The sequence below is a fragment of the Juglans microcarpa x Juglans regia genome, chromosome 6D (assembly GCF_004785595.1).
Source record: "Juglans microcarpa x Juglans regia isolate MS1-56 chromosome 6D, Jm3101_v1.0, whole genome shotgun sequence".
Taxonomy (NCBI): Eukaryota; Viridiplantae; Streptophyta; class Magnoliopsida; order Fagales; family Juglandaceae; genus Juglans; species Juglans microcarpa x Juglans regia.
The window spans coordinates 30459956-30485464 of NC_054604.1; the positions used below are offsets into that span (position 1 = coordinate 30459956).

General features: G+C 34.6%; 2 protein-coding genes across 2 annotated transcripts; both read right to left on the reverse strand.

The window, feature by feature from the left end:
• Positions 1-5152: 5152 nt before the first annotated feature.
• LOC121235527 (late embryogenesis abundant protein At1g64065-like) lies at positions 5153-5734 on the reverse strand. Its single transcript, XM_041131873.1, has one exon. It carries the CDS (start codon positions 5732-5734, stop codon positions 5153-5155), a length of 582 nt encoding a protein of 193 aa, XP_040987807.1.
• A 4217-nt stretch (positions 5735-9951) lies between these two features.
• LOC121268813 (late embryogenesis abundant protein At1g64065-like) lies at positions 9952-10937 on the reverse strand. Its single transcript, XM_041173078.1, has one exon. It carries the CDS (start codon positions 10739-10741, stop codon positions 10187-10189), a length of 555 nt encoding a protein of 184 aa, XP_041029012.1. The 5' UTR covers positions 10742-10937; the 3' UTR covers positions 9952-10186.
• Between the last annotated feature and the right edge of the window lie 14572 nt (positions 10938-25509).

Genomic DNA, 25509 nt, shown 5'->3' on the forward strand with positions numbered 1-25509 from the left:
TACCAGCGGCAGCCTCCAGCAGGACATATATAATTTTTCATTTCGGTTTGGGTGTACACCCATCTCGAGAGATATCATCAAGACTCTTCATTGTAATTTCTTTTAAATTTTTACAAATATTTTTTAAAAATTTTTTAAAACTTTTTAAAAATATTTTACAAAAATTACAAATTCGTTAAAAAATATTTTCTTAATCTAAACCAAATAAAAATAAAATAAAAAGCAAATCGGTAAAAAGAATTGGTGAAATTATAAATAAGTGGGAGTAGAGTTTTTTTTCTGATAATTACATTCCTACGCACACTACAAGAAAAATGAGTTTTTGTGGCCATTTAATTGTGGCGAAAATACTATTTGTAACCAAAACAAACTCATTTTGGCTGTAAATAGTCATTTCGCTGGAATTAACTGGCTACAAATAAGCAGTTTTTTTGTAGTGGCAGGCCGGAAAAACCAATATATATGTACTAATTATTTTCATATAAGTATTAATTGATATATCTGATCCATTATGCTAGTAACATAACAATAACCTCATGACTTTTTTCAGCTGGCCCTAGAGAGAGAAATTCTCCCTTTCATCTAAAACCTCACCAAAAAACAAAACAAGTTTTAGGGGGTTGTGAGCTCTGGCTCCTTCCTTCCTCCCTCCCTCCTTCCCTCTTGCCCAAATGTTGTTTTCCTGTGTTTTATTTTTGTTTTGTGTGTTTTTTCAGGTCAAATAAGGGAGAAACGCCGATTTGGGATTTTTCAGCGACCAAAAGACTACATGTACCCCACCACGGTGCTCTTCAGCTACTGATCTTTTAGTCTACTGAACACGGCGCCAAAAGGAGTGTTTCATAGCATGCACGCACGGATTTAAGGTGCGTGCGTGGCTTCCATGCGCCACTGTGAGAAGCTTTCTGCCGACGCCACGCAGGGCGTTTTTGGGGCTAGCGACGCCGGGTTTTCAAGATCGACAGTCGGGCTAACTCCTAGAGTGGCGTGTGTCCTTCACGCACCACTACAACCCTTTGCCTAGTGTTTTTCTTCAGTCCAGTGTTTCTATTTGAAGATCTTTTTTTTTTTTTTTTAGTTTTTTCTTATGTATTTTATGCTCTGTCTTTTGTTGTTAGTTAAAAATAAAAGGAAATATGCTATTAGACTTGGTGTCCATAGCAAAAGAGTACCTTGCTTCCTTTGGAGGATGGAGGATGATAGTTACCTCGCCTCCTTTAGAAGATAGAGGGTGATAGTACCTCACCTCCTTTGGAGTAGGGGGATTGTTTAGTTCTTTTTTATAGAGTGTTTTTCTCTCTGACGTTTATCAAAAGAGAGTTTATAGAAGTTAAGACAATGTCCGCCACAAAAAAAATTGTGAGTGAGGGAGCTCCTAATAGATGAGTAGTCTGGCTAGTAATATAGATTTTTCCTATATTGATTAGTCACTGTTGCAACTTTGGATTCATTAAATGAAATGAAGTCTATTTCCATAAAAAAATGTATAAATATTAATATTAATGTTATGATCATCACGAACTCACGACATGCATCCGATGTATATAAGTACGCGTACCAACTAATGATATTTTTTTCCATCACATCTCGAGTTTGATCTCATATCAATTTGGTATCGTCGAACGGTTAATGATATCATGCATATGATTTCTACAACATCATCAAATAAATCTAAGAATGAGTGATTCATTTATGTGGCGCTCCAGCTTCTGCTTGGGATTGGACAGAAACTAAAACGTCGGGACATGCAACATCAGGGTGGCCTGCCCCTCGTACATGAAGGATAAGATGCAATGCACCTACTGATAACTAACAAAGTCATCAGAGTTGATATGATTTTCTAAAGAACTCCCAAAACACAGGGCCAAACATTTAAAAACTTAAACAGACGATCCTTTCCCAAAAGTGGTCCCGTAATTTTGTCTTGATCTTCAGTGAGACTCGGGCCTCACTCGCTTCTCTAAAGCCCGATCCTTGTCCCTATTGTGGGACCTTCTAAACTTTTCTATGTCTTCAATTATCTCAATAATTGTTTTATCAATCAACTCTAGATGGTCCAAAATGGAAAGCTCAGACGAGCCTATAACCATTTTAGGCACGATCCTCTCTGGAGGAGGTACTGTCCTCTTCCGTTTCGTCATTTGCGTTGACTAAACCTGTCACAGCTTCTATCATTCCGAATGAGAAATAATAATGGGTAAATACAACAGTGAGATTTCGAGAAATTTCAGTAAGTAAACAAATAACGTGTAACAGATATTATAAGCATATGCAGCAAACTTAACAATGAATACATAGACATGAACTTATACATATGCACTTGACCTTTCAAAGACTTCGTATAAAAAAAATGACATTTCATGACTTTTACTTTGATAAACATTATTTCGTCATTTCATACTTGTTCATTAACACAATTATGAGCTTGTGACGTTTCTTGACTTATAACATAACATTGGATATCTCACGGCTCCTTTATGCACCGTGTGTTCCCCGCTATTGAAAATTATAAATAAGTGGGAGTAGAGTTTTCTTTCTGATAATTACATTCCTAGGCAGGCCAGGAAAACTAATATATATGTATTAATTATTTTCATATAATTAAGTATTAATTAATCTATCTGATCCATTATGCAATTAATAAAAATATAAATATATATACATATTAACGTTCTGATCATCACGAACTCACGACACTCCTCCGAAGTAAGTCCGCGTACAGGCTAATGATATTTTTGTCCATCACATCTCGAGTTTGATCTCATATCAATTTGGTATCATTGAACGGTTGATGATATCATGCATATGATTTCTACAACATCATCAAATAAATCTAAGAATGAGTGATTCGGGTCATTTACATTTAGATCATGAATATGAATTAATGTTTGGAATCCATATAATAAAGGAATGACATTTTTTTTTACTTATTCAAATTGAAGGGTAATATAAAATCGATATATTTTGAGCATCATATCGATTATCAACGAAACCATGAGCACCATTGCACTAGTACCGAAGTGATCGAAAGTTCGATCGGACAACGGCTTCGACTACCATAGTTGCCCACCCATTAATGCCAAATACCCAAATCTTCGTCGTGACCAATAGAAATCCAAATTAGGAACATGACAATGGAAACCCAACAACACTTAGAGCCTCGTTTGGATAGTGAGATGAAATGAGATAATCTGTGAATAGTAATACTAAAATGATCTATTTATTTGTAATATATTTTATAGAGTTTTAGAAAATGAGAGAGAAAAAGTTTGATAAAAATATTATTAGAATATAATTTTTTAATGTTATTTTTGTTTTAAAATTTGAAAAAATTAAATTATTTTTTGTATTTTGTTTAGAAGTATAGAAAAGCTGTAATGATTATATAATAATTAGATGAAAAAATTGAAGATTTAAAATAAAAAATATTTATACTGTAATATTTAGATATTAAGATAAGATAAATTAGAAGAAATTTGCTATTGCAAACCAGGCTTAAATTGCATAGAATCAATGATAAGCTATTTTTCGCTAGCTAAAATCTCACAGCCAAACTATCATGGCATTTCATTGATCATCATGACATCCGTAACTCAAATCAAATGCAAACATCAACAAATCGTATACCGAATCCCTAAAAAGCGCCCATGCCACAAAAAAAATATTGTTTCAACAATAATATTCCATCTCGAAATAATGCTATCGACTATTTCAAACTTACTATTCAAATGACCCTCTTAACATAGCACCACCTTGTAGTGTCTCATGATTTATTAAAAAATATAAAGAAGTCAAAGAACACAAACACAAAAGTTGTAGAGGAAACCTACGGTTTCAGTTTTCATCTTTTTGTATTTTAGGTCGACGTCCTTTAGTTTTGAATATATTTTTTTATTTGTTTTAATAAAATCACATGACACCACATGTTAAGAGGATTATCTGAACAGTAAGTTTCAAGTTGCCCAGTAACAATACCCTTCCATCTCGTAGGTCCTTAATTTTGGTATATGATCTTACCATCTACTAGTCTATATATATTGGTAAGATCATAGACCAAAATTGTCTTAATAAGACAATATGTAAGGGATAATTATGCATCCACAACTACCACATATATATTTGTCAATTTGCACAGTAAACTATTAAATTAAATATTTAAATGTACATTTCCGATTAAAGATCTGACCGTTAAGAAAAATTAAAAATTAATTACATGAAATAATCCAAACGACTGGACTCAAATGGAGACTGGAAGATGAAACATATTGATAATACTTTAGAGATAGAAAATTAGGCTTTTTTCAGTTTGAAATACAAAATGAAATTTGGATAGTAGTTTTATGGGTTAAAACTAAGTAATTTGCCCTTATTATAATTTGATTTTTACTTGTCTCAAAGTAATAACTTTTTTTTTTTTAGTTTCTTTAATTACTTTTTAAAACCAAAGAGTCTGATTTTAACAACTTGTACCTTTTTATATTGGCCAGAGAAGTGATCTAATCAGCTGTACAATAAAGGGGAAGAATATAATTAATAAACGTGTTGTATATTGTTGAAGAATAATCTCACATTATTTGTGGACAAGTTTTTAAGCATGTTTATAAGAAATGAACAATCTTCTCTTATAGAACCAGTCTTATAAGATGAATTAGACTTATAAATTTCTTCATATATATATATATATGTATCTATGTATTATATATAAGTTCATTTACATAAGATCACATCATGTAAAAGGAACCATATATAGAAGAAATAGGCGATGGCTTCGATTTTAGCTCTTGGCGGAAAAGGTTTTCTTGCCTGCTGAAGGTCCCATATATTATTAGCATACTGTCCCTCAACAGACAAGTAGCTTCGATCGACCACGAGCATATATATACTACATATTTCTAACGGAATTAAAGCTTTTTTCTGCCATGTTTTTTTCCTCCAAAACAATGCAAGAGAATGATTTTGATCCAACTGAAGGCCCATCTATAAAAGAGCTGGGAATTAATTAAGAGAAAGAAAGCAAAGAACAAACAAAACAGAAGTAATATATGATAATACCAATAATATCAAATTTTGTTGAGCAGATCGAACCCTTTCTCCAAAGTCCAAACAGATTTGGAGGAACAGTTTTGCTGAACAAAATCAACCGGTAAACACGTTATTCGCAATCTAAAATATGAACAGCCTTGCTATTCAAGTCAACAGTCATTGTGCAGTTCATCTCTGCAGTCTTCTTCTTCTTCATCACCTTCATCAGCGTCACCTTCCCTCTCAACCTCGCAAGGCTTGTCAGCGTCACATTCCCAGAATTCAGCTCATTACTCAGCTTAGCAGTATCAACTGAGACCCCAGTATTAAGTGAGGTAACATCAATCGTAACACTCATCTTCTTCGTTTTCCTAGCTTTGGCACGTCCCTTGATAATATCTCCATAACCCACAACAGCATTCCCATTATAACTTACGTTAGCAGTACTATGATCAAACTTGAAGTGCCCGAAATTCTTGTTCTTCACTGCGATTTCGGCATTCAAAGTCATGCTGAAGAAGGGGGAGCCGGCCGATGCACTATAGTTGAGATTATCCACCGTCACGGATCTCAGCCTAACACTTGGAGTTTTGATGCGCATCACTGTCAACGCAAAAACCAGAATGATTATGGTCTGGAAAACAACCCCAGCTATGATATATGCAAAGCATTTCCTATTCTGCCTGCTCTTGAATTTCTCGGACTCCAACATGGCTGTATATGTACTGGGTTTGAAACCTTGCCAAGATATATATTCCTGTTAGCTGGATTGGCTAAAGTGATATTTTTATGCTATTAATGGAGTTGGTTGCTTTCAATATATATGGAACCAAGGAGTAGTACTAGACAATAATTTCTTTATTCTTCGTGGAATATGAACACGATTAATATTGTGGAATATTGTGTTGTTATTGGACCTAATGAAAACGTACGAAAAACACTCGTAGCCCTTTGGTTATTGTCAATAGAGGCGCCTGGAAAATTACACAAAAAATAATTGAAAATAGGACTAAGAAAGAAACTTCTTCTGATCAGAGCTTCAGCGCCCACACCCATGCAGCTAGCGCCGGTCAGCTTCTTACATCTTGGTTTACACGTACGTACGTAGCAATTACCAAGAAACGAGTTAATCTTTTCCATTGATCAATTGGAGCATGCATGTAGTAGGGCATGCATTTTGTTCCTGCAGGCAAAAGCGTGTGATTTTAAATGGCGGGAGACTACTCACTACTCGCGCTTGATCGGCCGTAATTATAATATATGCAGGGTTATTGACTTAAGAGGTTAGTTCATCAATTTCACTCCTTTCACATATAATGCCAACGATAGCAAAACTAATTCATGGGTCCCTCTTTAGACAAACCTTGTTCAAAATTCAGTTTCAAATTTAATCAGCTTCATTATTTTATTTTTTTAAATTTCCAGCTTTTGTTTTGGAATCTCTGTTTGTATATATTGACTTTCTTCTGTCAAAATATCGGCCGGTAATTAATTTATTAATGCTTTAGCTTGAAATATTTTAAACTCTTATGTGAATTCATCGGATTCTTCATCACATGAAAGGAATGCAAAGAAAAAAGAGGTTTCTTTGATTACTATTTCCTATATTCATTTAGAATTTGTCACAATTTGGCTATATATATGCTATGAGAGCAGACAGAGACAATCCTGGACTCCACAAGCAAATTGCCATAAATTAGTTTTAATAATTGGTTAATATAGGGCTTGAAGTTTTGAGCATATATAATTAAAGGTAATTTGGAGCATCTTACTGTTGGAATTAATGGGATGCACGTTAATCTCGATCTATCACTAAGGCCTAAATTACTCATGAGACAATAACAGAATCGTACGCTTAGGCACTTGCAAGAACGAGTTAGGATTAATGCAACCGCTCCGTCAGTAGCGTGATGGGGTGTGCATTTTGACCACACCCATTTTATTTTCTTAATCATTGTTTGCAATGATTAAGAATAAGAATACAATAGAAGTTGAGTGGTTCAATGAAAATCTTTATAAGAGACAACGTAGAAAAATTAATTAAAATGAGACAATTATTAAGTATTCTCGGAATACTACGTGAAAAATCAAGTGTTCAGATCCTAAATATACCTAGCTAGACTAGGGGGTGAATAGGTTTTTTTCTAAATTTATTGAACTATTTAAATTTATAATCAACCAATCAATTAGATCATAGTAAATAATCAACGCATCAATTTTCATAACGAAATGAAAATTTATTTGAAAAACTTTTTCAAAATCTAAAACATCTCAAGGTTTAAGTCATTACCTAAAATTCATTATAGAAATTAAGTACTTCGTAATTACCAATTTAGAAACATTTACAATATCATTAAAATAACTAAATCTAGCTTGTAACACCATGAGTATCTCATTTAATCTCTACATGACTTTGGCAGCTGCAGACCACCGGCCTTTCACTACAAGGGGAAATACATTTTCCAGCGATTCATTCTCACTGGGAAAACCCAACAATTCGCTGGCAAACACATATCCCAACGATTTATAAATCACTGCACTTTCACCGATATTAACGCCCCACTTTAGATATACTCCAACAGAACCCAAAAATCGTCGGTAAATATTATTTTTCCCGGCGCATTTTATTCGCCGCAATATAAACATTTAATCGTCGCAAAATAAGATAGGAGTCAGTTGTTAAACGTTGGGAAAGATTAATTACGGCGAATAATTTCCATCGCTAAAATAGATACAATCGCCGAGTTAAACATATCCCAGCGATGTTTTATAATCGCTGTAATATAATTAACAGTATTGAAAGAACTTTTGCGGCGATTAATATTCGCCGGTATTCTCTACATAGCAGCGATGCACGCGGTAGGAATGGTGGTATAGTCCTGCCTGTGATTCCCACTTACGGTGCACGCAGTAGGGATGGTGGTATAGTCTCGCCTGCGATTCCAGCCTACAGTGTCCGATAAATGGTTGATTTTTGTGTGAATCATTTTCTAGAAAAATGACAGATTATATTTTTGGGCCAAATTGAGATTTTGGCGTGTGTTGAAAAATAATCATTTTTGGGAAAAATGAGGTTTTGGGATCTGTTTGTTGGTTGCATTAATGTGTTTTTATCTCGAGAGTTATTTGGATTATTACTTACCTGTGGTACCATTTTATGGTATCGCAGATTTTGATGCAGATGAGGATGACGAGTCTTAGCTTGGCTCCGTTGGAGGAGTGATCTGGGATTGCTCCCGCATATCGAGATTTGTTTTATCAATTATTTATGTATTTTCCTTTCTAATATATTTTGGGATGACTGTATAACTTTTTAAAGATGATTTGTTTTGAATATTTGTATTTAAACTTCTAGTACTTAGATGACTTATTTATATTCTCCGCTGCGATTTTTATTGTGCACTTTTGCATATTGCACACACTTGAGCATATTTCGTTGAGATGCGTGATCTGTGTTGTCATTATCCTGACGTCACGATTCTCGTATTTTTGTACATGGGAGTCGGGGCGTCACATATATGGTAGTACTGGTACCGGCCGGAAGTGGGTGGCTGATCGGGAAATTAGCATTTTCAAACTTCAAACAGTACTACAGCGCCAGTACTACTAGTTACAAAAATGAAATTTCAGGTTGATGGACCTAAACGCAAGCCATGCATGCAGTGCTGCCAAATCTGGCTCAAATCAAATTTCGGAAAAGGTTCCTTTTTGCTCAAGCGAGATGTTTGTTCCACACAAATTTTATAGATAAAAGAACTAGAGGTGGCAATATGTGATACGACCCGTTAACCCAACACGAACACAACACAATAAAAGCGGGTTAGGGTTTAGCCTTAACGAGTTCGGGTCAAAACGGGTTGACCCGTTAAGACACGATTGCTTAATGGGTTGATAACGGGTCAACCCGTTATAACTCGTTATGACCCATTAAGAAAGTTAAAGTTACAATTATACCCTTATACCTAACTTTATACCTAAAAATAAAATTGTTGAAATTTTAAATTTCGATATTTTTATTGTTTAGAGTGTAATTTTAGACTTGTAGTTAGTTTTATATTTTTTATAGATATTGTGATTGTAACATTTATATAAAATTATGCTAAACTTAATTAAGTCAAAAGAGTTAATTTTTGGTCTGTTCAAACCATTTACATAAACGAGTCAAAACGGGTTGATACAACACGATCCGTTATGTTAATGGGTCGTGTTAGGGTTTGAGATTTTGACACGATAAGTTTAACGGATCGGGTTAAGGTTGACTCATATAGTAAAATATATGTTTTGACACGACACGAACACGACCAGTTAACACGATTTGACACTCCTAAAAAGAACCCTTTTATTTAAAGAAAATATTTAATCACAAAAATAATTTAAAAATATATATATTATAAATTGATATATATATATATTAACGTGATATTTTAAATTGTTAAATTCTTTGTAGATAAAGTAAATCTGACAAAAAATAAATAAATAAAGCACGAGAAGCCATCTCTCGGCCAAGGAAAAAAAAAAAAGAGGAAGGTAGAGACCGATAAATAATAGAAAGCTTTTTAGTTACCAAAAATTATCATGTATTTTGTAGATTAAACATGTACTTAATATTTGGAACTGTACATATATACGGCCACGTGGTGTTCAACATCTTTGATATCTTCAACATGGTACGGCCTCATGCATGTACTTAATTATTAGTAGTACTATGCATCTTCATCTGGTTTTGTTTCACAATTTCATTTATATTTTATCATATAAAACATCGTCACATTACGTATATATAGGTCCATATGTATGCCTTCCAATTAAATGTTTGCAAAGCAAAAAGACTTATAATTCAGATCGATATTGCAAAGTACTGCCAAGATTTCCGAATTATTGAGGCGCGCAAAGATAGATCCAAGTACTCTAAAATCAAGCAGAGGCATATTAAAGCAAGTGATCTGTTTATATATATATATATATATATAACACAAATCCAAAAGCTAAGGCGTACAACACGAATATAGATCGATCTAGAAATGACTGAATACGTACAAAGTCGGCTCCTACAAAAGAATAAAACAACAAACAAGAAATACACAAAACCAAATAGTCAAAATTGAAGATGGATCGATCGACAAACACCCACCCCGAAGGCGGTAATTTACGCATACATACTATTTCACTTGCACTTCAAATCCTGGATTGCACGCTTTGCCAAATCGACTGCCATGGTGCAGCTCATTTGACCAGACTTCTTCTTCTTGATCACCTTCATCAGGTGCACCTTTCCGCTCAGCTTGGCCTGACTGCTCAGCCTCAGAACTCCATAGCCAATGTCATTAGTAAGGTTTGCATTCCCCGAGAGGCTGGCTGAGGTAACGTCGACGGTGACTTTGAATCTCTGAGTCTTTCTTGCCTTGGCACGCCCCTTGGGAATGACAGCCGACCCCACCGGCGTGTCCCCGTATAAGATGGTGGCGTTGCTGCTATCGTACTTGAAGTGTCCGAAGTTTGTGTTCTTGATGGTCACCTGCGCAACCAATCTCATGTCGAAAGAAGATGAGTTGGTGCTGCTGGGAGTGAAGCTTTCGACCACCACATCACCGAACCTGACTTTGGGACTCTTTACGCGCATCACAGTTAGGGCGAAGACCAAGATAATTATGGTCTGAAACACTATGAAAGCAGCAATGTATGCTAAGCATTTGGTGTTTCGTTTCCCCTCTCCTTTCATTGTGAATGATTGGTACGTACCTTGTTTTGTATGTATTAGAAGGAGCTAGCTAGCTAGCTAGCAAGGTTTTGTTTTTCTTAGTTTCTTAATCTTGTGCAAGATGAAATTGCAGAAATTAAGGCTCTGAGCTGTGTGTCCTGGATGCAAGGAGGAGTTGTGTATTTATAATATATGCTCGTATGGAATGATCAGGAATGAATGCATGACTTCAACAGCCAGGGGTATGAAATAAAGGTTCAGTCAGGCTTGAGATATTTTATTTTCTATTATATATTAGTTTACTTACTACTTTTCAAAACGCGTTAATTGGGATACTTTGAGTAATATTGGAATTACTGTATTATATAAAATGATATTATTGCGATCGAACAGAAGCTTCTACTGAGTACCTACACCATGCAAAAGTCTCTAAGTTTTGGCATTTAGCCATAATTATATTTAATAATTAAGGCTAATGCCGGATTAATTAGATTATTGGACCGGTTGTTAGTTGTGGATCGAGAATTAAATAACTTAATTGCAATATTGCAAGGCAGATGGTTAGGCATGCAGTACTTGATAAAAAAAAATAACACGAAAAAGCATGATTAGAGTACTATTTTTTACACCTAATTAAAATACGGATATTTTTTGAAAATTTAAAAAGAAGATCAAGCAAATAATTCTCAAGTTGAATCAATCCTTTGATCCCTTCCTTGGCCTTCCCAAGGAACAAATTAAATTAAGCATTAACCATTGGTTTATTGCCTTTTTTAATTTCTTTTAGTTTTATCTCATGCACTTTATATTTGTTTGTAATAGATTAATTTTTGTTTGAGAGACTCTCCCCACTCCTTTTGTAATTCTGATTTATTTTAATATATATATATATATATATAATATCCTTGATTAAATAAAAAAATTATTCTGCAAATGGAGATCAACGTGGAACTCCTTCGTACGTACCTGCGGCTCATTTCACATTTTAGTTTTTGACATGGGGGTGGGGGGGAATTCAGTCAGTCAATTAAGCAAAGAATTATTCTATTAATTAATTCCTTCCTAGCTAGTGGGTTCACACAAAGGGTACCGCGTACTGATCACTCTTCTAGATGACAAGCAAATAATGCTTGAAAATAAATATGAGAGTTCACGCGAACAAGAAATGGGGTCTCTCTCTCAGTCTCTCTCGCGCGTATAAACAAAAGAAAAATTCTAAATATAAACCTCACATCTTGAGAAAAATTCTAAATATAAGTCTCACATCCTATATACTTATTTAAAAATATATCATTTTATTTTTTTATTTACGTAATAAAAATAATTACAGACATGTTTATAAGTAAAATTAAATAAAAAGATAAAATAATATATTTTTAAATAGATATAAGATGTGAGACTTATAGGTAGTATTGCAAAAGTCTACCAAGTTTGAAAATGCATGTTGGAAGCGAGCGATGGATGGATGGATGGACGAGAAAATCACGTCAGCCAGCCATTCTAGACGTCCACCAACATTAACCATTCAGCGATTCGTGCAAGGTGGGGTTACGTACCGACGTGGATGCCCATTTATTAATTTTATTTTCTGATGAGACTTTTTTTTAAAAGAAAAACGTATTAAATCGGCCGTTACCTACATTTTTCAATTAAGGTCTTTTTTTTTTAAAAAAAAAAAAAAGTCAAGAAGAAGCTGAATGATTATTTGGGCCAAGGAAATTTGCTACTTGCAAATTAATGTGTTTGATGTAGGTGGTACAAGACACGATTACTGGACTTTTGAATTAAGTTTTTTGTAACTTTCTAAACAATTAATAAAAGAAATATTTTTGTTACAAATAAATTTTATAAAAATAAATATACAAACTGACGTAATTTGATATGATTTATTAAATTGTAAATTTATTTTTATTTTAAAATAAATTTAATATATCATATCAAAATATATCAAAATTTATTTTTAAAAAATCTATTTACAACAATAATATTTATAGTTAAAAAAAAAAACAAAGCCATGTTTTTCTATTATTTTTGTCCTGTCTGGTTCTATTAACTTCCAAAACAAAAATTAATACATTGCCAAAAACTAAACAACTAAAAAGACATGCACTTCTGACTTTCCAGAGGACATCTCTTGAAAACCTTTTCTTTACCGCAATGTTTTAGGCAACTTTCCTTTTCCTGATTAAGTAATATAACATTCGTGTCACCCTCCGCAGAAGCTGCAAAATTGGAGCAAGGGATACCATCCGTTGGCAATAGACCATAATCATAAGCATATATCGATACAGGGAGATTTGAATCTAATGAGGCCAAGTTGGTAAATTCCACGCTAAATAGCGTTGGACTATATATTTCAAAGAAGGCAAATCATCATAAATATGACAAGAGAAAGTGAAAATTCTTTAGACTGGGATAATATTCAGTATGTGACGTTAGTATTTTAACTATAATTTTGGATAAATCAAATCACATATATGATCCCAATTCGAAAAGTTCTATTCAGCACGAACGATGTGGTCACATGCTATGTCTAGTGGTCCCTGTTTCGATCCCGAAATCAACCATTTTCTTGTCCAAATCGTCAATTTAAGTTGTTGTTTTCCTTTTGCGAAAATGTTTTGCTATCATTTTTAGAGATGATTTTTATTCTGGTTTGGGTCAGATTTTTGGCAAGATTCTTATTTTATTAGGTATCTTAAGTTTATGCAATAATTGAGGTTTTGCGTTTTTGGCCAATATTCTAAAAACTTTCGGATTTTTTTAATTATTTAAGCTCTGAGTTTTAGAATTAGTTCTTAACTTCTATGAATAAACTTTATTCTCAAAGTCTTCTCTCTATTTTGCATCTTTTTCCGATCACAATCCCTAATTTTTATTAATGAACTAGCCGTCAAAATAATTCTTATTATATCCGGTATTATATATGCATGCAATAAACATATTACATTATTTCAATCTATTTACGTACGGTACCCCTTATTAGTTTTTATCTCTTTTGCTTGTACGTATTATTTAAAAGACATGCATTAGTTTATTAATTTAAGAGAGAGATCAAGAAGCTTGAAGATTTATTCCATCAAGGTACTCTTACATACCTTCGTTAATCATGAAGGCTTTGGATTACGAATTACCTGCAAGGATGTCGCAGCAGCGTGTTCTTTGAACAAACATTAATTAAACATGCGAAGCTAGTTTGATTGCATCGCAGATATATAGCATTTTATTGCAAGTCCAGAAAATAGTAGAAAACATTCAACTTCAGCCTTATTTGAGTTATAGAATAAGAAATGATATTTACAGTTTTAAGATGTGTAAACCATGTACACTCCTTTTGATATACACGAAAAAATCATTTTTCAATGATACAGTACTTTACTTTCTTCTTAAATGGTTGCATGTAACTTACATAATTTAAGACTATATCTACTATTACTATTTGTATCATAAATATAAAAGGGGATGAGATTGAAGAACCATGTAGCTTTATCCTGTCGACAACACTATCTTTTAACGATTTAAGAATTTTGGCGGCTGAAATTAGAAAATTCAAGTTTTTTTTTTTTTTTTTTTTTCTTAGGGGTGGGGTTAATATACCCCACAACCCAATTAATAATAACTTTATGAGATTCTAGTTCTGGGCCTGTATTTGCTTTTCGGTTTTCACCATCTTTGGACTAAAATATGGTATATTTTGATGCATCAATTTACCAGGCCGACGAAAGGTTACTTTCAAGAAGGCCCCCAACTTTCTGGTGATTAACTTAGAAAAGGCTCGTTGTAAAGCTTGTAGAGCGGCCCATATATCCCCTTACTTCTGTATAAGGGCTCCGGCTTCGGCAACACACTAAATTTAAAAAAAAAAAAAAAAAAAAAAAAAAAAAAAAAAAAAAAAAAAAAAACTCCGAACATTATTATAGAGCACATTTGATGGTCTCTATTTAAAAAAAAACAAATTAAGAAATAGGAATCTTTGAAAACAAATATCAGTAACTGGACAGAGTGAGGAGTAGAATTAGTAACTAGAAAATAAAGTTCCTTTCACAAGTTGGGAAGGAGATTTTATTGAAAGATTAGTTTGCATCTTTAGAATTTATTTTAGTTCTTTTATTGTAATTAGTTTATTAAATTAATTATTTCTTTTTTTATTATTTAATTGTTTAGTTCTTAATTTATTATTTTAGTTTACAACTCATCTTTCTCAACTAGATTAGAATTTATTTTGTTTATATTTAATTAGTTTTTTACGTTTTTACAAGTCCATGTGGGTTTAACCTCGTTCTTCATAAACTATATTTCAATACCGTTCGTGCACTTGAGAATACAATTAAAATTTCACAACAATTGTTACTCCACTACATTCTGCAATGGGTATTTCTTACCACTTAGTATGGTATAATTTCATGTGATATCTTCTTCTTTTTCTTCCCTGGTTCCTTCTTCCATCTTGTAGGTAGAAGTGCCGAATCATTTTTGGTTCATACTTCTCGATCATCATTTTATAGTCCCGCTTGCATTTCATGTGCTCGATCGTGGAGGCAAATTATTTACTTATATGGCATTTATGGATGTATAAATGTTGCTTCTGCCTAGTGATATAATTTGGTTGAATTGAAACTATTCATTTGCTCGATCGTCCTTGGGTGAAGCTCATGGAGGTGTTGAAGGTGTATGAAAGAGCCTCAGGCCAGTTTTTGAATAAAGAAAAAACCTCAATTTTCTTTAGTTCAAATACTAAGATAGTTATTAGAGAGATGATCTTGAGAGATGGGGGTTCTGTGGTATGTGGTAGCTATGAGAAATACCTTGGTCTTCCATCAGTTGTGGGAAGATCAAAATATAATACCTTCAAGGGCATAAAAGATAGAATTTGGCAAAAGATGAGTTGCTGGAAAAATAAATTCTTATCTACTGCAGGAAAAGAGATTTTGATAAAAGCTGTCCTACAAGCAGTACCTACATACACTATGAGTGTATTTAAGCTTTCAAAGTCTTTATGTACTGAGATTAATAGTATGTTTTCAAAGTTCTGGTGGGAAAGTGCAGATGGGGAGAAGAAAATCCAGTGACAGAGCTGGGAAAGAATGGGAAAACAAAAGCTAAAGGGAGGTTTGGGCTTTAGGGACTTGGATAGTTTCAATTCAGCTCTCTTAGCCAAGCAGGCTTGGAGGTTTTACAGAATCCATTTTCCTTAGCAGCAACTATTTTCAGAGAAAAGTATTTTAAGGCTAAGCATTTGTTGGATGCAAAACTGGGTTCTAATCCCTCTCTTATTTGGAGGAGCATATGGGGGTCTTTGTAGCTACTAAAGGAATGATTGAGATGGAGAGTAGGGAATGGTAAAAGCATTAAAGTTTGAAATCATAAGTGGCTCAATTCCCCTTCCACCTTTAGAGTTCAATCTCCTGTTAGAAAGCTTGACATAAATGCAAGGGTTTGTGAACTTTTAGACCAGAGTGGGTTCTATTGGAATGAGGAGCTTGTAAGGGAGATTTTTGTAAATGAGGAAGCTGATCAAATCTGTAGCCTCCCTGTGAGTAAGCTAGGCTCAAAAGACAAGTTGATATGGGGGCCTTCTATGAGAGGTTTATTCACTGTAAAAAGTGCATATTTTATGGAACAAGAGAGGAAAAGAACTCAGAAGGGGGAATACTCTAAGGAAAAGAACTCAAACTTGATATGGAAAAATATTTGGGGCTTGAGAGTTCCAGGGGTGGTTAAGTCCTTCCTATGCCAGCTGGGGTATGATATGCTAGCAACAAGAAAGAACTTATGAAGGAGAAAAGTTATAGAGAATGCAATCTGCCCAATATGTAAAAGTGAAGTGGAGACAGCAATGTATGTGTTGTGGCAGTGCCCTACAGCAAAAGATGTTTGGGCTGGTTCTATTCGATCTATTCAAAAATGGACCAATGAGGAAGACTATTTTCTAGATTTCTAGGAAAAGGCAATGAATAAGCTTGAGTTAAAAGAGTTAGAGCTAGTAGCAGTATTGTTGAGATCACTGTGGCAAAGAAGGAACTTATTTATTTTTTAAAACAGTTTTAAAGGCCCTGAGTCAATTATGAGAACAACAAAGGTAGTGTTGGGAGATTTCAAAGAGGCTCAAACAAAGGTTTTAACTGCAGAAATTGCACCAAGACAGTATGCAGTCAGTATGAGCAGCGGAGGTAGTCGAGCTTTCTGGAAAAAACCTGCACAAGGATGCATTAAAGCAAACTGGAATGCTGCCCTCAATAGTCAATATATGGGGCTGGGAGTGGTTCTGAGAAATGAGAATGGGGAGATGCTGGCTTGTGCTAGTTGCAGAAAATTGCCTACTATTAATTATGTTGTAGCAGAAACTGCAGCTTTATGGTTTGCTGTAAAATTGTGCATGGATCTGGGTTTTAACAAAGTTATTTTTTAAGGGGATGCTCAATTAGTTGTCAAAGTTGTTAATAGTGAGGAGGAGGATTTGTCATATGGAGGCCACATTATTGAGGACATCAAAACAATACTGAAAGGGAGTAATGCATGGGCAGTGCAGTTTATAGAAAGAGAAGGAAATGAGGTAGTTCACTTGCTTGCTAAAAAGGCTTTAAGTTTAGAGATTGATCAGATTTGGATAGATGAATGCTCAGATTTTTTTTTTTTACAAGTTTGTAAGGATTTAAATTGTACTGGATATACTATTGAAAGATGAAATATGTGAAGTTCTTTTGATTCAAAAAAAAAAAAGTTTGTGAAGACTTCAGTTCCCTTCAATTGAGTTAGAAAGTAAGTGGTCTAGTGGAATACATGACCTTATACCTCAATGATTGAAGGCTAGGATCTTCTTCTTCATAGACCACAATAGATGTGCCAATTAAAGATTTCATTAGACCCAAAAAGGTTCAAAAGGTTTGCTTCAAGCCTTTATACTACCTAGACTGATCGAAGGCTAGGATTATTCTTCATCTTCTTCCAGATTTATGAACAATTTCATTAGACACAAAAAGGAAAAAGGCAGTGATCAAGATGGCATTCTCTTAAATGCTGGTCAATCACATGGAACTTTTAATCCAAATGCATCGCAAAGGAAATAGCAATCTTACTCTTTATTATCGTCAATCATACTAATTGACATGCAATATATTTTAAATGACTTGATAAATTAATTGTCTAATTAAAAATAAATTAAAACATGACATGTAAAGATTCTCTTCTTTAGCTAGATTGCACCACAATCTGCCATTTTTTCAATGTGTTGAGATGATATGAAATAAAAGATGAGATATGAGATTAGATATGAGATATAAGATAAGATATAATATGAGATTAGATATGATGAGATATGATATAAGATATGAGATAAGAGATGATATATGAGTTAAGATATAATATATGAGATATGTGATGAAATGAGAGATATGAGATATGAGATGAGATATGAAACATGAAATATGAGATGAGATATGATAGATGATATACGAGATTTGAGATATAAGATAAGATATGAAATGAGATATGAGATTTTATATGAGATCTGATACAAGATATAAGATAAGATACGAGATATGAGATGAGATGAGAGATAAGAGATGAGATATGAGACATGAGATGAGATAAGATGAGATATCATATATGAGATATGAGATGAGATGAGAGATGTGAGATGTGAGATGTGAGATATGAGATGAGATATATGAGATATGAGATAAGATATGATATGAGATATGAGATGATATACGAGATATGAGATGACATATGAGATAATATGATGATATGAAATATGAGATGAAATATGATATGAGATAAGAGATGATATATGACATGAGATAAGAGATGATATATAGATGATATATGGTATGAGATGAGATATAGGATATGATATATGAGATGAGATGAGAGATATGAGATAAGATACGAAATAACATATGATATGTGATGAGATACGAGATATGAGATGAGATATGAGCTATTAGATGAGATATGAGATACAAGATATGAGATCTGAGAGATCAAATATCAGATGAGATATAAGATATGATATACAAGATATGAGATCTGAGATATCAAATAGCAGATGAGATATGAGATATGAGATACAAGATATGATATAAGATATGAGATGATATACGAGATATGAGATATGAAATGCAAGATGAGATGAGATATAGATATGAGATGAGATATAAGATATGAGATGAGTTATGAAATGAGATGCAAGATATGAGATGAGATATGAGATACAAGATACGAGATGAGATATGAGATAAAATATGATAAGAGATATGAGATGAAATGTGAGAAATGAGATGGGATATGAGATATGAGATAAGAAATGGGATGGGATATTAGATATGAAATGAAATATGAGATAAAATAAGATATGAGATTAGATATGAGATATGACATATGCGAAATGAGATGATATATGAGATAAAATAAGATATGAGAATAGATATGAGACATGAGATATGAGATGAGAGATGAGATGAGTTATGAGATATGAGATGATATATGAAATAAGATAAGATATGGAATGAGATATGAGATGAGAGATAAGATGAGATATGAGATAATGTGAGATATGAGATGAGATATGATATAAGAGAGATGAGATAAGATATGAGAGATGATATATGAGATGAGATATGAGATTAGAGATGAAATGAGATATGAGAGATGATATGATATAAGAGAGATGAGATAAGATATGAGAAATGAGATATGAGATTAGAGATGAAATGAGATATGAGAGATGACATGATATGAGATGAGATGAGATTAGAGATGAGACATAAGATACGAAATGATATGAGATTAGATATGAGATATGAGATTAGACATTATGTGTTCTTAAGAGATGAGATGAGATGAGATGTAAGATATGAGATGAGATATGAGTATACCCCTAGGCATTCTTAAACTCCATATTGAAAGCAACTTTTTAATTATGGTGATTGAGGTGCTGAATAGGGGTGGGCAGCGGGGCCCCGCCCCCGCTGCCCCGACCCGCTTTCGCCCCGCCTCCGTTAGGCGGGGCGGATCACCCCGCCCGTCAGATGCGGGCGGCGGGGCCACCCGCCCGCATCTGGGGCAACATCCGGGGGCGGGGGCGGGCTGGGGTGACCCCCGCCCCGGATATAACCCGCCCCGCCCCGCTGATATTATTATATATATAATTATAATTATATATAATTATATTATATATTATACGTTATTTACATATATTTAAAAAAAAAAAAAAAAAACCCAGGCATGAAACGACGTCGTTTCATGCCTGGGTTTAAAATTAAAACCGAAACCCTTGGTCCCTTACGCAGACGACGTCTACTTCGCATCTCAGTTCTCACCTCTCGGCTCTCACTCTCGCTCGCAGCGGCGCAGCTCGCTCTCGCCTCTCTCTCTCTCTCTGAGTTACTTCTCGCAGCCGTGAGCCGCCGCCCGGTCCATCACCTCTCTCTCTCTCCGGTTCCTCTCTCTTCATCTCCGAAGGTAAGCCGTAAGAAACCCAAATTTTTAAATCAATTTTTTTTTTTATTTACATATTTAATGGAGATTGGAGGAAGGATGGGGTTTATTGGAGATGGAGGATGGGATTTTGTGAATTGTGTGCTGTGGAGTTTAGATTGTGCATGTGGTTTGATCTTTGAAATTTTGAATGTGACCCGTGAATTGTGTGCTGTGATTTTTTTTTTTTTTGCATTATATAATGTGTGTAAAACTGTAAATCACTGAATTTCAATATTATTGTGTCTAGGGCTCCAATCCGAAACCCTAAATTAATTTAGGGGTTTTAATCTTTGAAACCCCTAAATTAATTTAGGGTTTCGAAATACCCTAAATTAATTTAGGGGTTTTAATCTTTGAAACCCCTAAATTAATTTAGGGTTTCGAAATTCCCTAAATAGCCCAATCCGAAACCCTAAATTAATTTAGGGGTTTTAATCTTTGAAACCCCTAAATTAATTTAGGGTTTCGAAATACCCTAAATTAATTTAGGGGTTTTAATCTTTGAAACCCCTAAATTAATTTAGGGGTTCGAAATTCCCTAAATAGCCCAATCCGAAACCCTAAATTAATTTAGGGGTTTTAATCTTTGAAACCCCTAAATTAATTTAGGGTTTCGAAATACCCTAAATTAATTTAGGGGTTTTAATCTTTAAAACCCCTAAATTAATTTAGGGTTTCGAAATTCCCTAAATAGCCCAATCCGAAACCCTAAATTAATTTAGGGGTTTTAATCTTTGAAACCCCTAAATTAATTTAGGGTTTCGAAATTCCCTAAATAGCCCAATCCGAAACCCTAAATTAATTTAGGGGTTTTAATCTTTGAAACCCCTAAATTAATTTAGGGTTTCGAAATACCCTAAATTAATTTAGGGGTTTTAATCTTTGAAACCCCTAAATTAATTTAGGGTTTCGAAATTCCCTAAATAGCCCAATCCGAAACCCTAAATTAATTTAGGGGTTTTAATCTTTCAAACCCCTAAATTAATTTAGGGGTTTAATCTTTAAAATTGCTATGCATTAGGGGTTTAAAAAATTAATTTAGGGGTTTAAAAACAGAATTTGATGTTCCCTACCAAATTGAACAAAAAAAAAAAAAAAGAATGCACTAGGGTATTTCGAAATTCAATATAATGAATTAAGATGAAATATATATATATATATATATGAAATTATGAATGTCAAGTGGTACTTTTTTTTATTCTACTTTTTTTTTTTTTTATGTTCATTATAATTTATATAGTTGCTATGCTTATGCCTTATAGTCTTTCAAGTTATAAATATATATATATATATAAATAACTAAAACCACTATAAGTCTTTTTATAACTTGAATAATTAATGTGTCTTTTTAATGCCTAAAATTTATGACTTTAAATTTTTTACAATTGTTTGATGAATTATATATATAATTATAATTTTTTATTCTAATTTTTTTTATGTTCATTATATATTTGCTATGTTTTCTATAATTTCAGATTTGTTGTTTGCTTGAGTTATGGATATGCCAGCAGATTCTAGTGCGAGCTCTCCTTTCCAGGCCGAGGGCACCCCTACCCCTACCCCTACACCTACACCTACCCCTCCTAGTCAAACCCCTACCCCTAGCCCTACGGCACCTTGCCCCGCCCCCAAGCCCAACAAGAAACCTGCTTCAATAGTTTGGAGTCATTTCACCAAACTAGAGGGTGGTGACTCAAGTAACCCCCAAGCCAAGTGTAACTATTGTGGAAAAATTTATGGATGTCACTATAGGAAACATGGCACCTCACAATTAAAGGTGCACTTAGAAGAGCAATGCAAAAAAAGTCCAATATTAAGATCATTACAAGACAAAAGCCAATCTAGGCTAGAAATTGGACTTAAAAAAATGGCGGATGAGACTAGTGGGGGTGCAACTTTGAAGGGGTATACTAAGTATGATCCCGATGAGTGTAGAAGACACCTAGCTCGTATGGTCATAATGGACGAGCTACCTTTTCAAATTGTTGATGGGAAAGGGTTCCAAGCGTATTCTCGCTACTTGGAACCAAGGTTTAACATTCCTTCTCGCCACACGGTGGCAAAGGATGTAAAAAAACATTATTACATTGAAAAGGAGAAGTTGAGGGGTCAATTGGCGGATCAATTTGTTTGTCTCACCACTGACACTTGGACATCGATCCAAAATTTTAATTATATGTCTTTGACTGTGCATTTTATTGATTGTCATTGGACATTGCAAAAGAAAATTATAAAATTTTGTAAAATCACCGATCATAAGGGTGAGACAATTGGAAAGGCCTTGGAGGCTGCAATAAAGGAGTGGGGGTTGACCCGAGTGGTTACAGTCACAGTCGATAATGCCTCGTCTAACGATGTTGCATTGGGACATCTAAAGACCTATCTTAGAGAGGCAAATAAGACACTCATGGGTGGTGAGTGTCTGCATGTGAGATGTGCGGCACATATTCTGAATCTGATTGTCACTGATGGTTTGAGAGATCTTCATGACTCGATTGCTCGGGTTAGGACTGCTGTGAGATGGGTGAGATCTTCTCCTTCGAGGTTGGACAAATTCAAGGTTGCTGCGAGATCTGCGGGCCTAACATCTAAGAGGGGCCTTTGTACTGATATGCCTACACGATGGAACTCAACATTTCTGATGTTGGAGGCGGCCCAAGAATATAAGCTGGCATTTACATTATTGGGTGACGAAGACATCCAATATGTTAAATATTTTGATGATCACGGGGGATTGGGGAAACCCGTAGAGGATGATTGGGAAATTGTAACTAATTTTGTAGAGTTTTTGAGGCTTTTTTACGATGTCACCATGAGGCTATCTGGAACTTTGTACCCTACATCCAATATTGTATGTCAGCAAATATGTAGGGTAAAAGAAGAATTAGATGACATGGTCGCGGGTGGTCACATTAGAATGCGGGAGATGTCATTGATTATGAGGACAAAGTACGACAAGTATTGGGGAGATTTAACGAAGGCTAATATTTTGTTATATGTAGCTGTCGTCTTTGACCCGAGGTATAAGTTGGATGGCATGATATTTGGATTGGGCCTTGCGTACGGGCAAGTATGGGCAGAGCTTATTGCAGCAAGGGTTCGGGAAACCCTTACTAGATTATTTGATGAGTTTTCCACCCTGCGGGGTGGTAATATTGCGGCACCTACACCTACCCCCTCAGCCTCAAGCTCACAGTTTCCTGAAGTCGAGGTTGGGAAAAGACGTAGATTGGAGTGGGGTGAGAGGTATGAGCAGACCCCCTTCCTTCGGAGTTCTATAGAGGCTCAGTCAGAGATAGACAGATACTTAGCAGCAGAGATTCTACCATTTTCCCGAGATTTTGATATATTAAGTTGGTGGAAGGTGAATGCCGTGAAGTATCCCATCCTTGGAGAGATAGCCCGCACACTTTTGGCCATCCCTGTTAGCACAGTAGCCTCAGAGTCAGCCTTTAGCACGGGAGGACGTGTATTAGATTCATTTCGGAGTTCATTAGCTCCTGCCACTGTGGAGGCTTTGATTTGCACGCAGAATTGGATCAAGGGAACTCCAATTCATGTTCCGGATGTTCTTGAGTATGAGAAGGCCGACGTCGAGGAGGATAGTGATGATCAGTTTGAATCTGGTATTTATTTTAATTTCATTTTATAATTTCTTATTTTAATTTATTTATTTTCATTTAATTGGTATTCATTAATTTGATTTCAAATTTAATATTTATAGTGATACATGAGACGACGTCTACGGCTACCTCCGATGCAGTATGACTTTGTATTGGACCCACCATTGTCATGGTTTGCACAATTTCTTCCATAATTGTTTTTTGCATTTAAAATTTTGTTTCATCTTTATAACTTTTTAATTCTAATTTGTTTTATTTTTAACTTATTAATATTTCAGGTTTTATAACTTATTGACTTTTATGATCTTGATTTTCAGTCTCACAGCAATCGACATAACTCACCACTCAGTGAACTCACCGCTACGGCTCCACCCCAAAATCAAATTGATCAAATTGAAAAATTATGATTTTATTCATTTAACATTGATTGTAATGTTGCTACAATAGTTAATTGTATAATTTGTAATATTTATTTCTTTTAGAGGAGTTTGTAATAGTGTAATAGTTTATTACTTCTCTTAATTTGTATAATTGTGAACAAAATATTTTAGCATAGTGCCTTACTGCCTTAGTGATGATTACTACTTAATTAGTTAATAACGTAATAGTTCAATGTATGATTCTATATATTCCTTATATATATATATTTTTTTCCTGTTTTTAAATATATATACTTTTTAATCTAAATAATGGGCTCAAATGGCCCAAAAACGAATTCTGGGCCCAAAGTGGCCTAAAAACAGATTCTGGGCCAATTAGGGCCCAGAAAAATGTACTGGGCCGAAGGCCCAGTATGGGGGCGGGGGGTGCGGACGGGTGGGGGTCCACCCCCGCACCCCGGCCCAACGGACGGGGGACCCCGCCCCCGCCATGCGGGGCGGGGTCCGGGGAGAAATTCCCCACCCCCGCATATGCGGGGGCGGGGGGCGGGGGAGGGGTGGCCCCGCCCCGTAGGGGGCGGGTATCACCCCTAGTGCTGAAAGGGGGGGAATCAAGGTCTTGACTAGGCAATCTGGTTTATGAGATAAGAAGCTTATGAAACTGATACCAAGATGTACCATACAACACATTGGACGTCTTGGCAATGAAGCAGCTCATAGAATGACAAAATATGCATGGAATGTTGATGACTTGATAATTTGGTAGGATTCATATCCTGATTGTATTACATAGATTATTTGGTCTGATTCTATGATGTAACTTTGGATTGTTTTTAATAAAACATTCTTCTGTTATTAAAATAAAATAAATAAAATAAATAAAGAAAAAATCATCACTTTTTAACTCAAATTCATTTTGTCAAATAAGTAAACACTAAAATGATAAATACAATAGATTATCCTCGTAAATATAGAGGATCTTAATATGATATCTACCTTTATTTTTTCTTTTCTTGTTTTAATAATATGAAACTGAAATTAAAAGGCAAGATTAATTTAGAAGAGAAATGCTCCAAGAAAACCTTACATCACACCTTTTCACCTAATAATATGTGATTTTTCATTTTTCCATTCTATTTAAATACACATTTAAACATTAAAATAAAAAAAATAACAAATTACATATTAATTAGATAGAGATACGCGATATAAAGCTTTCGTATAAAATTTCTCAAAATTCAAATATCTTCCGTCCCACAAAACCAATTAAGGTCCATCAAAAATCAGGATTTCCGTCAGCCCATTG